This window comes from Python bivittatus, unplaced genomic scaffold (assembly GCF_059951505.1).
Source record: "Python bivittatus isolate LINGU-HERP-01145 unplaced genomic scaffold, Pbiv_v1 ctg000170_np1212, whole genome shotgun sequence".
Lineage (NCBI taxonomy): Eukaryota > Metazoa > Chordata > Lepidosauria > Squamata > Pythonidae > Python > Python bivittatus.
Window position 1 is genome coordinate 319,037 of NW_028277039.1, and position 14,758 is coordinate 333,794.

At 39.6% G+C, this 14,758-nt stretch overlaps 1 protein-coding gene across 6 annotated transcripts in view; it reads left to right on the forward strand.

Moving 5' to 3' along the window:
* The window catches only part of CNOT1 (CCR4-NOT transcription complex subunit 1), a 123,933-nt gene extending 123,137 nt beyond the window's left edge, over positions 1–796 (forward strand). For all 6 annotated transcript variants that reach the window (XM_088135406.1, XM_088135410.1, XM_088135409.1 and 3 more), the window contains 2 exons: positions 227–361; positions 445–796. In XM_088135406.1, coding sequence (XP_087991532.1) covers positions 227–361; positions 445–523 — 214 coding nt within the window. In that variant the 3' untranslated portion in view covers positions 524–796. The remainder of the gene's footprint in view (positions 1–226; positions 362–444) is intronic.
* The last annotated feature ends 13,962 nt before the right edge of the window (positions 797–14,758 follow it).

The following is a 14,758-nucleotide window of genomic DNA, read 5'->3' on the forward strand; positions in this document are numbered from 1 at the left end:
AAAAAAAAACTTTAACCAAAGGCTGGATCATGCCAGATAAGCTTTAAGGGGAGAGCAGGCTCCAAATCTAAAACTAAGATGTTGGCAGTCTCCAATATCCCTGCAGGAATGGCTTATTCCATGAGTTATTCCTGTTCACTCAGAAAGGTTTTGTAATTGGTACTGCTAAATCATGTGTTTTGCCTTTTTTTTCCATAACTTAATTTCATCTTGGTTTTTTTTACAGGGTTTTGTTAGAACGACTGATTGTAAATAGGCCTCATCCCTGGGGTCTCTTAATCACCTTCATTGAATTGATTAAAAACCCAGCATTTAAATTCTGGAACCATGAGTTTGTTCACTGTGCTCCAGAAATTGAAAAGTGAGTAAATTTGAAGTGTCATGACTTTGTATTGGGAAATTAAACCATTTGTCTTGAAATTAAGTTCTTTCTCCTTGTTGTAGGCTGTTCCAGTCTGTTGCACAGTGTTGTATGGGGCAAAAACAGGCACAGCAAGTAATGGAAGGAACTGGAGCGAGTTAGAAGAAGCAAACTTTGTGGAAACGATGCCAGCCTGGAGATCTCTATCAAGCTGACAGAAGAATATGGGTGGGTCTGCCTAGACCTTGGCGCTGCCTTCCCCTCCCCATCCTGGGCTTACACCACAGGTCTTTTTGCAAGAAATCTCCTCATTCTTGGGCATGTTAAAGTTGAAAACAAAGTTTCCGACTCTTGGCCAAAATTCAGAAGATGCTGTGAATATAATTTTGAACTATTGTAAATACACAGAACAGAAATATTTGTTGGAACTTTGGATTTGTGCATATTGTGTTTCAAGAGAGGCACATAACGTGTGCCTGACCAGCTTATAATAAAGTGGTGGCTGCTGATGCCAAGCACTTGTCTGGGGCAGATCTGCTCGTCCGACATTCCCGGACTCCCAAAGAGTATGGAAAAGCCAGTTTAAATATTATGTAACTTATTTTTCTTGTGGGTGGGGACTTCTAAATCACAAAATTCTCAACAACAACAAAAAAAAGGATGCTCAGGATCCTATGGAATATTAAGGGGAATGCGGGAGAGTGGTTACTGTTGGGATCCAGGATGTTGCTTTTCCCATATCAAATGCTGCCACCAGAGCCGGCCAATGGAGTCGGAGAAGTCCTTAGCAAAGAGAAACCTCAAGCCCTGTGGGAGAGGGCTGATCGTTTTAGCAAGAGAAACAACCAGGCCTGTAGATTTTCTTTCTTTACGCTTGTAAATTTGGGAGGGGGAGGATGTGAATCTATTAACTGCTCCCCTGTGGCCACAAAGTTTGAGTTTGTAAAAAGAACAAAAAGGACCAATACAGCCCATTTTGTAAGGATTTTGAATGTTTTGTAAATGTATTGGTCCGTGTGTTGTATTTTGTAGCCTTTCTAGTTCTCTTGGGCTTTAGTTCTCCCACTTCTTGTATGTATGCCTTCTGTAGTTAAACATTAAAGTCATGACAAGCAGCAAATGTCTTTTGTTCTCTCAACACCTTCCACATAGGATGTTGGTGTTGCTCATTACAGCTCATCTGAAAAGCAGAACATTTTCATTTTATTTTTAAGCTAGCAGGGAAATGGACACAATATTAAAAGGATTTTTTTTTCATTACATGAAGCCAAAATTGAGACACCACTCAAGGTTAATTATTTGTTCAAGATGCACAATACTTAGTCATTTTGAAACTCTGGGGAATGAGGTAAGATGACTCTGGTGTTAATTAAACTAAAAAGAAGCTAAGGATTCCCTCAAGTTGAAATTTTCTTCACAGCCTTATGTAAGTGGTTTGCTGTTATCTTGTGAGATGTACAGTGTGTTCCTGGTTTCCAGGTGACATCCAACTGAAGTATGAACCAGGTCTGAACCTTCTGCCATCAGCCAAGGTCAGCTAGCAGGTTGAGCTCAACTCTCAATGACTTTATGGTCATGTCCTTGTAGCTTTCTTGGCTGCAATACAGAAGTCGTGTGCTGTTGCCTTCTTTATTTTCCAGTCTACCTCACATCTATGAAATAAACACAGCACCTTATATATTCTTTATTCAGAAAGAAGACCTGGCCTCTTCAGTGGAAGATTCCAAGCAAAAAGGCACCTAATTGAAGTAAAAAATGCAAATGCCTTACCTTACATCCTATAGTTATGTATTACATTGTGTGAGATTTACCCTTAAGTAGGTTTACAGTTTCAGAAAGTATACTTGCATCTAGGGAGTGGGCAGCATTCACAAGCAACTGGGTGCTTATAATGAGAATGACATCTTTCAGCTGCATTTTAGTTGTCTACAGTTTCTCAAGGAGTTGACCACTCCCTATAAAAATCATACCATCTTGTTTTGAAAATGTTTTCCCTCATTCCAGAAGAGGAGATACTTTACTTTGATACCTGAATTTCCAACTGAGGTTTTGTTGATCATATTTTAAAAATATTTGGAGGCAGACCATGTATCCAAAAAAAACAGGCACAGCAAAGGAAGGTTTATTTTCAGCTGCTGAAGCTCATTCAGAACCAGGAACATCCCTGAAAGTGCCAGAAACAAGACAAGGGGGAAATTCTGCAGAAACACCATTTGCCAGTGATTTGAACCAGCCCTTTCTCAGCATGTCACTTACATAATAGTGGGATGTTGTGTTCATTTAAACTATGGTATCAGTAAAAGATGAATGTGCATGTGTGGAATGCTATCTGGATGCCTGTATGTTCTCAAATTTGGGCAATAAACCATTATTTGTGGTCTTCGCTCCCACCATTTTGAAGGGCAACATGTTGTACTATCCCACATTACAGCACTCAGTAATGTGTACGGCGCATTTGCCACCCTTTCTTACAACCCACTTAAACTCCACAAATTTCATTAAGTCATCCTTTCTCTCCATGTCCTAAATGTGTCTTTTGCAGCATCTGAGGTTCCCAAGACCATGGTTACTTCAATTAATCTAAAATGGATTATGGAATTTTTCTTGAGGCATCCATAACTTTTAAGGAACATTATGGGTCTTTCTTACTTGTCCCAAAGCATGACACAAACATACCTGAGTGACATTTTTCTGTATCATGATGTTGCTTCCATATCATCCCAAAGACAACTTAATGTCATGGTTAGCTGTTCCAACTTTATGGTAATTTCTTTCTCCCATCACAGTGTGGATGTCTGGTTGCTGAGACTCAGGGTTGGGAACTTCAAGCTGCTGCAGAACCCATTGGTTCCTGTACACCGCTTTCTGTGGCCATATTGGCAGTGGGTGATCAGGCACCCAGCTTCTGCAGGGGCATCTACCTGCTGAGACCAACAAATGCTTGTCAGGTCTTCCATGGGCTCCTTACAAACACGGGCTTAGTGCAAGATGATTTACTCATGCCCGCTGGCCAGTGCGGGGAGGGGGGGAGGAGATTTCCATTTTGCCCATCTATTCTGGCTTCAGTGGTACCAGGTGCCATTGTGATGACTTGTATTATATATGCGCCCAATTGCACAGATCAGGAAGTCCACTGTGGTGTGCATATTCCCCACAGGTCACAACACTAGTGGGGTGGTGCTCCTTGACTATAGCACTGTTTCTCAACCCAGATTAATCATGCTGCCAGAAATATTCAGCAACAGTCTAATAAGATCCAAAGGAGGGGTTACAAGGAGCTCCTTCCTGTGCCCCATCTACTGGACAACTCGACGGGTAGTTAAAGCTACCAGTTTAAAACTATGTCTAAACTTAATAGTTTTCTAAGTGGCAAGTGACGCTCTGTAGATGGGGAGTTTTTATTTATACGTTTATAAAATGTGTAGCTCAACCTAATAAATAAGGGTTCTAGGCAGGGTGCAACAAAGTTTATATAGGTGTGTATAAAAGTATCACATATACCTTGATATAGCCCCACCAAAGAAACCCAAATTAAATGGCCCTTGACTGGTCCCATACTGGAATCAAGGCCAGCACCACTGGCCAACCTCATTAGTGCAGTCAAACTCAACTAAATGCACAAGCCCTAGCAATGAAAAGGACACTAGTCACCTAGAGGTTTATTTTTGTGGGATACCAATAGGACGTCAAATTTCAACAAGAATTTGAAACATCATGCATTCTACTGGAACCTTTGAGTGTTAGCTGATACAACTCCCCTGAACATTTTTCCATACGTTTAAATCCAGGACACCATTAAAATTCTAAACATGTTTTCATCTTCTACATCTTTTTCCCACTCCCAGTGGCATTTTAAACTATTTTTTTAATTAAATCTTTATTGGCTTATAAAATTTAACACAAACAGATACCTAACAAACATAAAATGAGAAGAGCAAATACAAATAAAAAAAAAAACACAAACATTTTTAAAAACAGGGTTTCCTTCTAACTAAACAGTGAGTTTTAACTATTTACACGTCTTCTTCTTTTCTTGGTTCCTTCATCTTGTCTCTGTTTCTATTTTATTCACAATTCTTACTTATTACTCTAAATGTTCATCTGTATGGAGTATATTGTTTCCATGTAGCCAAAAAAGGGTTTCCAATTTGTTATAAAGTCATCGACATCTTTATCTTTTAGCTGGTCAGTCAATTTAGCCATTTGAGCAATTTCCAAAGATTTAAGTAACCATTCCTTTAGGGTTGGTACATTTTCCTCTTTCCATTTAGTTGCATAGACGACTCTAGCTGCGGTGATCAGATGTAATAGAAGATTTCCATGCTTTTCCTCAATTTCTTCGTCCATAAATCCGAGTAGGTTCAGTTCAGGTTTCTTAATCATTTCCATTGACCATATTTTGCAAATATTTTTATGTATTTTATGTACCCCAATATTTTTTGACTTTTGGACACATCCATCACATATGGTATAAAGTACCAATTTCCTTTTTACACTTCCAACATACATTCGATATTGTATTATACATTTTATTTAATTTATCAGGGGTTATGTATCACCGGTACATCATTTTATAAAAATTTTCTTTCAAACTGTAATTTAATGTAAATTTTAACCCTTTGGTCCACATTTTTTCCCATAATTCATAATATTATAGCCAAAATTTTTCTCCCATTTTTTCATACAATCTTTATTTTGAACTTCCCTCCTTTTGACTTGTAATAACATTTTATATATTTTGGCTATCATATGATCATTATTTGTATTGATTTGAGTGTCCCACCATGATAATTCTTTTGTAAATTTATAACTTTTGATATCTATTTTAAATTGTTCTTTCAACTGGAAATATGTGAACCAGTGGCACGGGTACCCCTCCTTTTCCAATTCCTCTCTTGTTTTTAATCTATACGACAATCCTTCCCAGTTTAGTAGTTTTGAATATCTCAACCATTTATAATTTCCTACATTATCCCATCTTGTAAAAGCTTCTTGTGGAGAGATCCAGAGCGGAATATTTGGTGTTAGGATAGATTTATACTTATTCCAAATTCTAAAAATTGACTTTATGATTATTAAAAGCTTTATTCATTTTAATTTTGTTATACCATAGGTATCCGTGCCAACCAAATTTTAAATCATGTCCTTCTAAATTTAATAATCTCCAATTTTCTGATGTAACCCAGTCTTTTATCCATAGCAAACCACTCGCTTCGTAATACAATCTTATATCAGGCAGTCCCAAACCTCCTCTTTCTTTACTGTCTTGTAATAATTTAATTTTTATTCTTGATTTCCTCCCCTGCCAAATAAATTTTGACAGGTCTCTTTGCCAGGTTTTGAAAGTTTTATCCGTAATTAAAATTGGGATAGTTTGGAATAAAAATAATAGTTTTGGCAATATATTCATTTTAATTATAGTTATTCTTCCTAATAATGATAAATGTAGGTTTTCCCATTTTACTAAATCTTGTTTAATCCTATTCCATATCTTTACATAATTGTTTTGAAACAAATCAGTATTCCTTTTTGAAATTTCTATTCCCAAATGTCTTACTTTTTTTACATTTTGAAAGCCTGTCTTCTGGTCCAACAATTCTTGGCTCTTTTGTGGCATATTTAAATTTATCATTTTCGTTTTTTGATTATTTATTTTAAATCCTGCTAAGTCTCCAAATTCTGATAAAGTATTTAGTAAATGCTCTAGGGACTCCTGTGGATTTTGCATTGTAATTACTAAATCATCAGCGAAGGCTTTTAATTTGTACTTTCCTTGTTTTATCTTTACCCTTGTATGCAGTCTTCTTTTCTAATACCTTCTGTTAATACAGTGGTACCTCTAGTTACGAACTTAATCCATTCCGTGACTCTGGTTGCAACTCGAGTTGGTTGCAAGTCAAGTTAAAGTTTCCCATAAGGTTCAATGTAAATACGGTTAATCCGCCCTCTGAATTTGGTCGCACCCCAAGGTAAATTTCCCCCATAAGGTTCAATGTAAATACGGCTAAACAGTTCAGAAACATATGCATTTTATTTTTAAACCTCAAAAACATGAAAAAAAGTACAGTACAGCACAGTATGAAGAGGGAGAATGGGGTGGGGAGGCAGTTATTGTTTGGAGGGAGAGTCCCCCTCCAAAGGGACATCGGGGAGATCTCCTTCAGGGGTTTCCTCTCTTCTTTGCCTCTTAGCTGCAGGCTCAGTTCTGGGGAAAAACCTGTCTAAAGTCAGTTGCCAGCCTGCTCTGCATTTTCTTTGGAGCCATGCTGACAAGCACACCAAAAACCTTCCAAACGCCACAAAATACACCACAAGCCTCACCGAACGTCTCCTTGCTACCGCAATCTCGCCCACAGGAAGCCACGACCGCGTGGCAGCAGGGCAAATGGCCGCGGATCAGGTTCGTAGCTCAAGGCGGAGTTCGCATCTCGAGGTAAATTTTTGGGGGCGGAGCTGGTCATATCTTGAAAAATTCGTAACGAGAGGTGTTCATAACTAGAGGTACCACTGTACTTCTAAAACAAATATAAATAGTAAAGGAGATAGAGGACAACCTTGTCTTGTTCCCTTTTCAATTGGACACTCTTGTGTCATGTCTCCATTTACCACTATTCTGGCTTTTTGTGTCATATAGATTGCTTTCACTGCATTTAAAAAGATCTCTCCAAAATCCATTGTCTAATGTCTTGAACATAAAATTCCAATTAAAATTGTCAAATGCTTTTTCAGCATCCAAGAATAGGAGTGTAATTTGTTTTTCATTATGTATTTGTGCATATTCTATTAGATCTATAACTGTTCTTATATTATCTTTTATATACCTCTGTGGTAGGAAACCATTTTGATCATGGTTAACTATTTCTTGTAATATAATTTTTAGTCTATCTGTTAAGATTGAAGTATATATTTTATAATCACTATTCAAAATATAATTTTTACATAATTTTGAATCTTGATCTTCTTTTGGAATTAAAACAATGTTAGCCTCCGTCCACGATTTAGGTATCTGATTCCCTATCAAAATTGAATTTAAAAAGTCTTTAAGTAATGGTACAATTTGATCTTGAATTTTTTTATAATAACTTGCCGGGAATCCATCTGGACCTGCGGCCTTACCTGTTTTCAATTTTTGAATCACTTGTATGATTTCCTGGTCTGTGATAGGATTATTTACTATTATCTTTTGGTCCTTTGATAGTTTCTTTAAGTTACATTTTGAAAGATAGTTTTCTATCTTTTCTATTGGCATCTCCCATTTTTTATATAAATTCATATATTTGTAAAAGGCATTTTTAATTCCTTGTCAGTTAAATCTTCATTATCTTGAATTTTAGTAATAGTATTTTCCCCCCTATCCTTTCTTAATTTATAGGCTAACCATCTTCCAGCTTTATTAGCATATTCAAAATTTCTTTGTTTTATATATCTCAAATTTCTTTCGAGTTCATTTTTTATCAAAATATTAAGTTGCTGTTGCAAGATTTTTATTTGATGTTATACAGTGGGGCAAAAAAGTATGTAATCAGCCACCAATTGTGCAAGTTCTCCCACTTAAAAAGATGAGAGAGGCCTGTAATTTTCATCATAGATATACCTCAACTATGAGAGACAAAATGGGGGAAAAAATCCAGAAAATCACTGTCTGATTTTTAAAGAATTTATTTGCAAATCATGGTGGAAAATAAGTATTTGGTCAATATCAAAAGTTCATCTCAATACTTTGTTATATATCCTTTGTTGGCAATGACAGAGGTCAAACGTTTTCTGTAAGTCTTCACAAGGTTTTCACACACTGTTGCTGGTATTTTGGCCCATTCCTCCATGCAGATCTCCTCTAGAGCAGTGATGTTTTGGGGCTGTCGCTGGGCAACACGGACTTTCAACTCCCTCCAAAGGTTTTCCATGGGGTTGAGATCTGGAGACTGGCCAGGCCACTCCAGGACCTTGAAATGCTTCTTACGAAGCCACTCCTTCATTGCCCGGACGGTGTGTTTGGGATCATTGTCATGCTGAAAGACCCAGCCACGTTTCATCTTCAATGCCCTTGCTGATGGAAGGAGGTGTTCACTCAAAATCTCACGATACATGGCCCCATTCATTCTTTCCTTTACACGGATCAGTCGTCCTGGTCCCTTTGCAGACAAACAGCCCCAAAGCATGATGTTTCCACCCCCATGCTTCACAGTAGGTATGGTGTTCTTTGGATGCAACTCGGCATTCTCTCTCCTCCAAACACAACGAGTTGAGTTTAGACCAAAACGTTCTACTTTGGTTTCATCTGACCATATGACATTCTCCCAATCCTCTTCTGGATCATCCAAATTCTCTCTAGCAAACTTCAGACGGGCCCGGACATGTACTGGCTTAAGCAGGGGGACACGTCTGGCACTGCAGGATTTGAGTCCCTGGCGGCGTAGTGTGTTACTGATGGTAGCCTTTGTTACTTTGGTCCCAGCTCTCTGCAGGTCATTCACTAGGCCCCCCGTGTGGTTCTGGGATTTTTGCTCACCATTCTTGTGATCATTTTGACCCCACGGGGTGAGATCTTGCGTGGAGCCCCAGATCGAGGGAGATTATCAGTGGTCTTGTATGTCTTCCATTTTCTAATTATTGCTCCCACAGTTGATTTCTTCACACCAAGCTGCTTGCCTATTGCAGATTCAGTCTTCCCAGCCTGGTGCAGGTCTACGATTTTGTTTCTGGTGTCCTTCGACAGCTCTTTGGTCTTGGCCATAGTGGAGTTTGGAGTGTGACTGTTTGAGGTTGTGGACAGGTGTCTTTTATACTGATAACAAGGTCAAACAGGTGCCATTACTACAGGTAATGAGTGGAGGACAGAGGAGCCTCTTAAAGAAGTAGTTACAGGTCTGTGAGAGCCAGACATCTTGCTTGTTTGTAGGTGACCAAATACTTATTTTCCACCATGATTTGCAAATAAATTCTTTAAAAATCAGACAATGTGATTTTCTGGATTTTTTCCCCCATTTTGTCTCTCATAGTTGAGGTATACCTATGATGAAAATTACAGGCCTCTCTCATCTTTTTAAGTGGGAGAACGTGCACAATTGGTGGCTGACTAAATACTTTTTTGCCCCACTGTATCTTTGTCCGATGGTTTTGCTTGGTGGTCTTTTTCTTTTTGCTTAATCTGATCTAATAATAACTGAAGTTTTTGTTGTGATATTCTTTTGATATGTTTATTTAGATATATATAATAACCTCGCATATATGCTTTGCTAGCATCCCATACCATTGCTATATTCATTTCATTATTTAAACTACTTTTTCAGTCCTCAGCACTAGGAGAGGTTGGATAAAATGAAAACAAGAATTTTTCTGCCAAAAGAAGCTAGTGAAAAACTGACTTAACAATAGAAGAAACCAGTTCAGGTTTCCTAATAGGAGAATGTTCCAAATTGTGTCCCTGTATTGAAGATAAACATATGATTGCTAACAAAAATGTAAAGTAAATGGTAAAATCTTGGGCTACCCTATCTTGGGTACATTAATTTAATAAACTTTAATCCTATCTTCTTGTACAATAGGGTCCTTTCCTGTATCCATCCCACCCCTGTTGGAAGGGATGAAGAGATTGGCCTGAAAGCCACCAGCAAATTGGCAAGTTGACCTAAACTGACACTTAAACTTGGTCTCCTGTGTCTCAGGCTAGTTTCTTGTGCACGAGGAACTTTGGGTTTTCCAACTGACTCAAGAGTGCTGCTTCCCGCTACATTACAACCAGCTCCACCACCTCTCAGATTAGGAGAAAAGGGCACCCATGTTACAAAACTTGCTTGATTTCTGATGTTCATGAAAAGTACATGCAAACATGGCAGCACATTTCAGTGCTCTGAATTTTAAAGCATGGTTGCTCCAAGTATTAAAATACTTGGAAATAAAGTAACTAAAATAACTAAAAAAACACATTGTATAGAGCTGGGAAAACCTCAAGCTACCTTTCCTGCAGTAGTTTATGCTTTCTTAACATTATTCCCACATTACTGAATAGAGTTGCCAAAGTTTACAAACTGTGGGCCAGATTTTAGAGATATTAACTTAAAATGCATGTCGAAACAGGACACAGTGACAATTTCCATACAAGTCTTCGTATCAAAATGCTTATTGTAAGCCAAACTCACTGTAGTTCTTTTAAGAGAACCTGCCCAAGCTTTCCCCTTCATGGATCACTGCCTTGTCGTGGCGAAGGGGCTTGCATAACTCAGTGAAGCCATGAGCTATACCGTGCAGGGCCACCCAAGACGGACAGGTCATGACAGAGAGTTCTGACAAAATGTGGTCCACTGGAGAAGGAAATGGCAACCCACTCCAGTATCCTTGCCAAGAAAACCCCATGGACAATGTTAAAAGGCTAAAAGATATGATGCCGGAAGATGAGCCCCTCAGGTCGGAAGGTGTCCAATATGCTACTGGGGAAGAGCGGAGGGCAATTCCAAGTAGCTCCAGAAAGAGTGAAGCGGCTGGGCCAAAGGTGAAAGGACGTTCAGCTGTGGATGTATCTGGAAGCGAAAAGAAGGTCCAATGCTGTAAAGAACAATATTGTATAGGTACCTGGAATGTAAGATCTATGAACCAAGGCAAGCTGGATGTGGTCAAACATGAGATGACAAGACTGAACATCGACATCTTGGGAATCAGTGAACTGAAATGGACGGGAATGGGTGAATTTAATTCGGGTGACCATTATATCTACTACTGTGGGCAAGAAACCCTTAGAAGAAATGGAGTTGCACTCATAGTCAATAAGAGAGTCGGAAAGGCAGTAATGGGGTACAACCTCAAAAACGACAGAATGATCTCAGTGCGTATCCAAGGCAAACCATTCAACATCACAGTCATCCAAGTCTGTGCCCCAACCACTGATGCTGAAGAAGTTGAGGTTGACTGCTTCTATGAAGACCTACAACATCTTCTAGAACTAGCACCAAAAAAAGATGTCCTTTTCATCATAGGGGATTGGAATGCTAAAGTAGGAAGTCAAGGAGTAATCGGAATAACAGGCAAGTTTGGCCTTGGAGTACAAAATGAAGCAGGGCAAAGGCTAATAGAGTTCTGTCAAGAGAACAAGCTAGTCATAGCAAACACTCTTTTCCAACAACACAAGAGACGACTCTACACATGAACATCACCAGGTGGTCAATAAAGAAACCAAATTGGTTATATACTTTGCAGCCAAAGATGGAGAAGCTCTATACAGACAGCAAAAACAAGACCAGGAGCTGACTGTGGCTCAGATCATGAGCTTCTTACTGCAAAATTTAGGCTTAAATTGAAGAATGTAGGGAAAACCACTAGACCACTCAGGTATGACTTAGATCATATTCCTTGTGAGTACACAGTGAAGGTGATGAATAGATTTAGAGGATTAGATTTGGTAGACAGAGTGCCTGAAGAACTATGGACGGAGGTCTGTAACACTGTACAGGAGACAGCAACTAAAACCATCCCAAAGAAAAAGAAAAGCAAGAAAGCAAAATGGCTGTCTGATGAGGCTTTACAAATAGCTGTGGAAAGAAGGAATGCGAAAAGCAGGGGTGAAAGGGAAAGATACAGTGGGGCAAAAAAGTATTTAGTCAGCCACCAATTGTGCACGTTCTCCCACTTAAAAAGATGAGAGAGGCCTGTAATTTTCATCATAGGTATACCTCAACTATGAGAGACAAAATGGGGGGAAAAAATCCAGAAAATCACATTGTCTGATTTTTAAAGAATTTATTTGCAAATCATGGTGGAAAATAAGTATTTGGTCACCTACAAACAAGCAAGATGTCTGGCTCTCACAGACCTGTAACTACTTCTTTAAGAGGCTCCTCTGTCCTCCACTCGTTACCTGTAGTAATGGCACCTGTTTGACCTTGTTATCAGTATAAAAGACACCTGTCCACAACCTCAAACAGTCACACCCCAAACTCCACTATGGCCAAGACCAAAGAGCTGTTGAAGGACACCAGAAACAAAATCGTAGACCTGCACCAGGCTGGGAAGACTGAATCTGCAATAGGCAAGCAGCTTGGTGTGAAGAAATCAACTGTGGGAGCAATAATTAGAAAATGGAAGACATACAAGACCACTGATAATCTCCCTCGATCTGGGGCTCCACGCAAGATCTCACCCCGTGGGGTCAAAATGATCACAAGAATGGTGAGCAAAAATCCCAGAACCACACGGGGGGCCTAGTGAATGACCTGCAGAGAGCTGGGACCAAAGTAACAAAGGCTACCATCAGTAACACACTACGCCGCCAGGGACTCAAATCCTGCAGTGCCAGATGTGTCCCCCTGCTTAAGCCAGTACATGTCCAGGCCCGTCTGAAGTTTGCTAGAGAGAATTTGGATGATCCAGAAGAGGATTGGGAGAATGTCATATGGTCAGATGAAACCAAAGTAGAACGTTTTGGTCTAAACTCAACTCGTTGTGTTTGGAGGAGAGAGAATGCCGAGTTGCATCCAAAGAACACCATACCTACTGTGAAGCATGGGGATGGAAACATCATGCTTTGGGGCTGTTTGTTTGCAAAGGGACCAGGACGACTGATCCATGTAAAGGAAAGAATGAATGGGGCCATGTATCGTGAGATTTTGAGTGAACACCTCCTTCCATCAGCAAGGGCATTGAAGATGAAACGTGGCTGGGTCTTTCAGCATGACAATGATCCCAAACACACTGCCCGGGCAACGAAGGAGTGGCTTCGTAAAAAGCATTTCAAGGTCCTGGAGTGGCCTAGCCAGTCTCCAGATCTCAACCCCATGGAAAACCTTTGGAGGGAGTTGAAAGTCCGTGTTGCCCAGCGACAGCCCCAAAACATCACTGCTCTAGAGGAGATCTGCATGGAGGAATGGGCCAAAATACCAGCAACAGTGTGTGAAAACCTTGTGAAGACTTACAGAAAACGTTTGACCTCTGTCATTGCCAACAAAGGATATATAACAAAGTACTGAGATGAACTTTTGATATTGACCAAATACTTATTTTCCACCATGATTTGCAAATAAATTCTTTAAAAATCAGACAGTGATTTTCTGGATTTTTTTCCCCATTTTGTCTCTCATAGTTGAGGTATACCTATGATGAAAATTACAGGCCTCTCTCATCTTTTTAAGTGGGAGAACTTGCACAATTGGTGGCTGACTAAATACTTCTTTGCCCCACTGTATAAGCAACTGAATGCAGATTTCCAGAGAATAGCAAGGAGAGATAAGAAGGCCTTCTTAAATGAACAGTGCAAAAAAATCGAGGAAAACAATAGAATGGGGAAGACTAGAGATCTCTTCAAGAAAATTGGAGATATGAAAGGAACGTTTAGTCCAAAGATGGGCATGATAAAGGACAAAAAAGCCAGGGACCTAACAGAAGCAGAAGAGATTAAGAAGAGGTGGCAAGAATACACAGAAGAACTATACAAGAAAGATCTTAATGTCCCTGATGTCCACGCTGGTGTGATCGCTGACCTTGAACCAGACATCCTAGAGAGTGAAGTCAAGTGGGCCTTAGGAAGCATTACTAACAACAAAGCTAGTGGAGATGACAGTATTCCAGCTGCGTTATTTAAAATACTAAAAGATGATGCTGTTAAAGTGCTGCACTCAATATGCCAGCAAGTTTGGAAAACGCAACAGTGGCCACGGGATTGGAAAAGGTCAGTTTATGTTCCAATTCCAAAGAAGGGCAACGCCAAAGAATGCTCAAACTATCGCACAATTGCACTCATTTCACATGCTAGCAAGGTTATGCTCAAAATCCTACAAGCTAGGCTTCAGCAATACATGAACCGAGAACTACCGGATGTACAAGCTGGGTTTCGAAGAGGCAGAGGAACTAGAGATCAAATCGCCAACATTCGCTGGATCATGGAGAAAGCACGAGAGTTCCAGAAAAACATCTACTTCTGCTTCATTGACTATGCAAAAGCCTTTGATTGTGTGGATCACAACAAACTGTGGCAAATTCTTAAAGAGATGGGAGTACCAGACCACCTTACCTGTCTCCTGAGAAATCTGTATGCGGGCCAAGAAGCAACAGTTAGAACCGGTCACGGAACAACCGATTGGTTCAAAATAGGGAAAGGTGTACGACAAGGCTGTATCCTGTCACCCTGCTTATTTAACCTATATGCAGAGTACATCATGAGAAATGCCAGGCTGGAAGAATCACAAGCCGGAATTAAGATTGCAGGGAGAATCATCAACAACCTCAGATATGCAGACGATACCACCCTAATGGCAGAAAGTGAAGAACTAAAGAGCCTTTTGATGAGGGTGAAAGAGGAGAGTGCGAAAGCTGGCTTGAAACTCAACATTAAAAAAACTAAGATCATGGCATCTGGACCCATCAATTCCTGGCAAATAGAAGGGGTAGAAATGGAAGCAGTAACAGACTTCA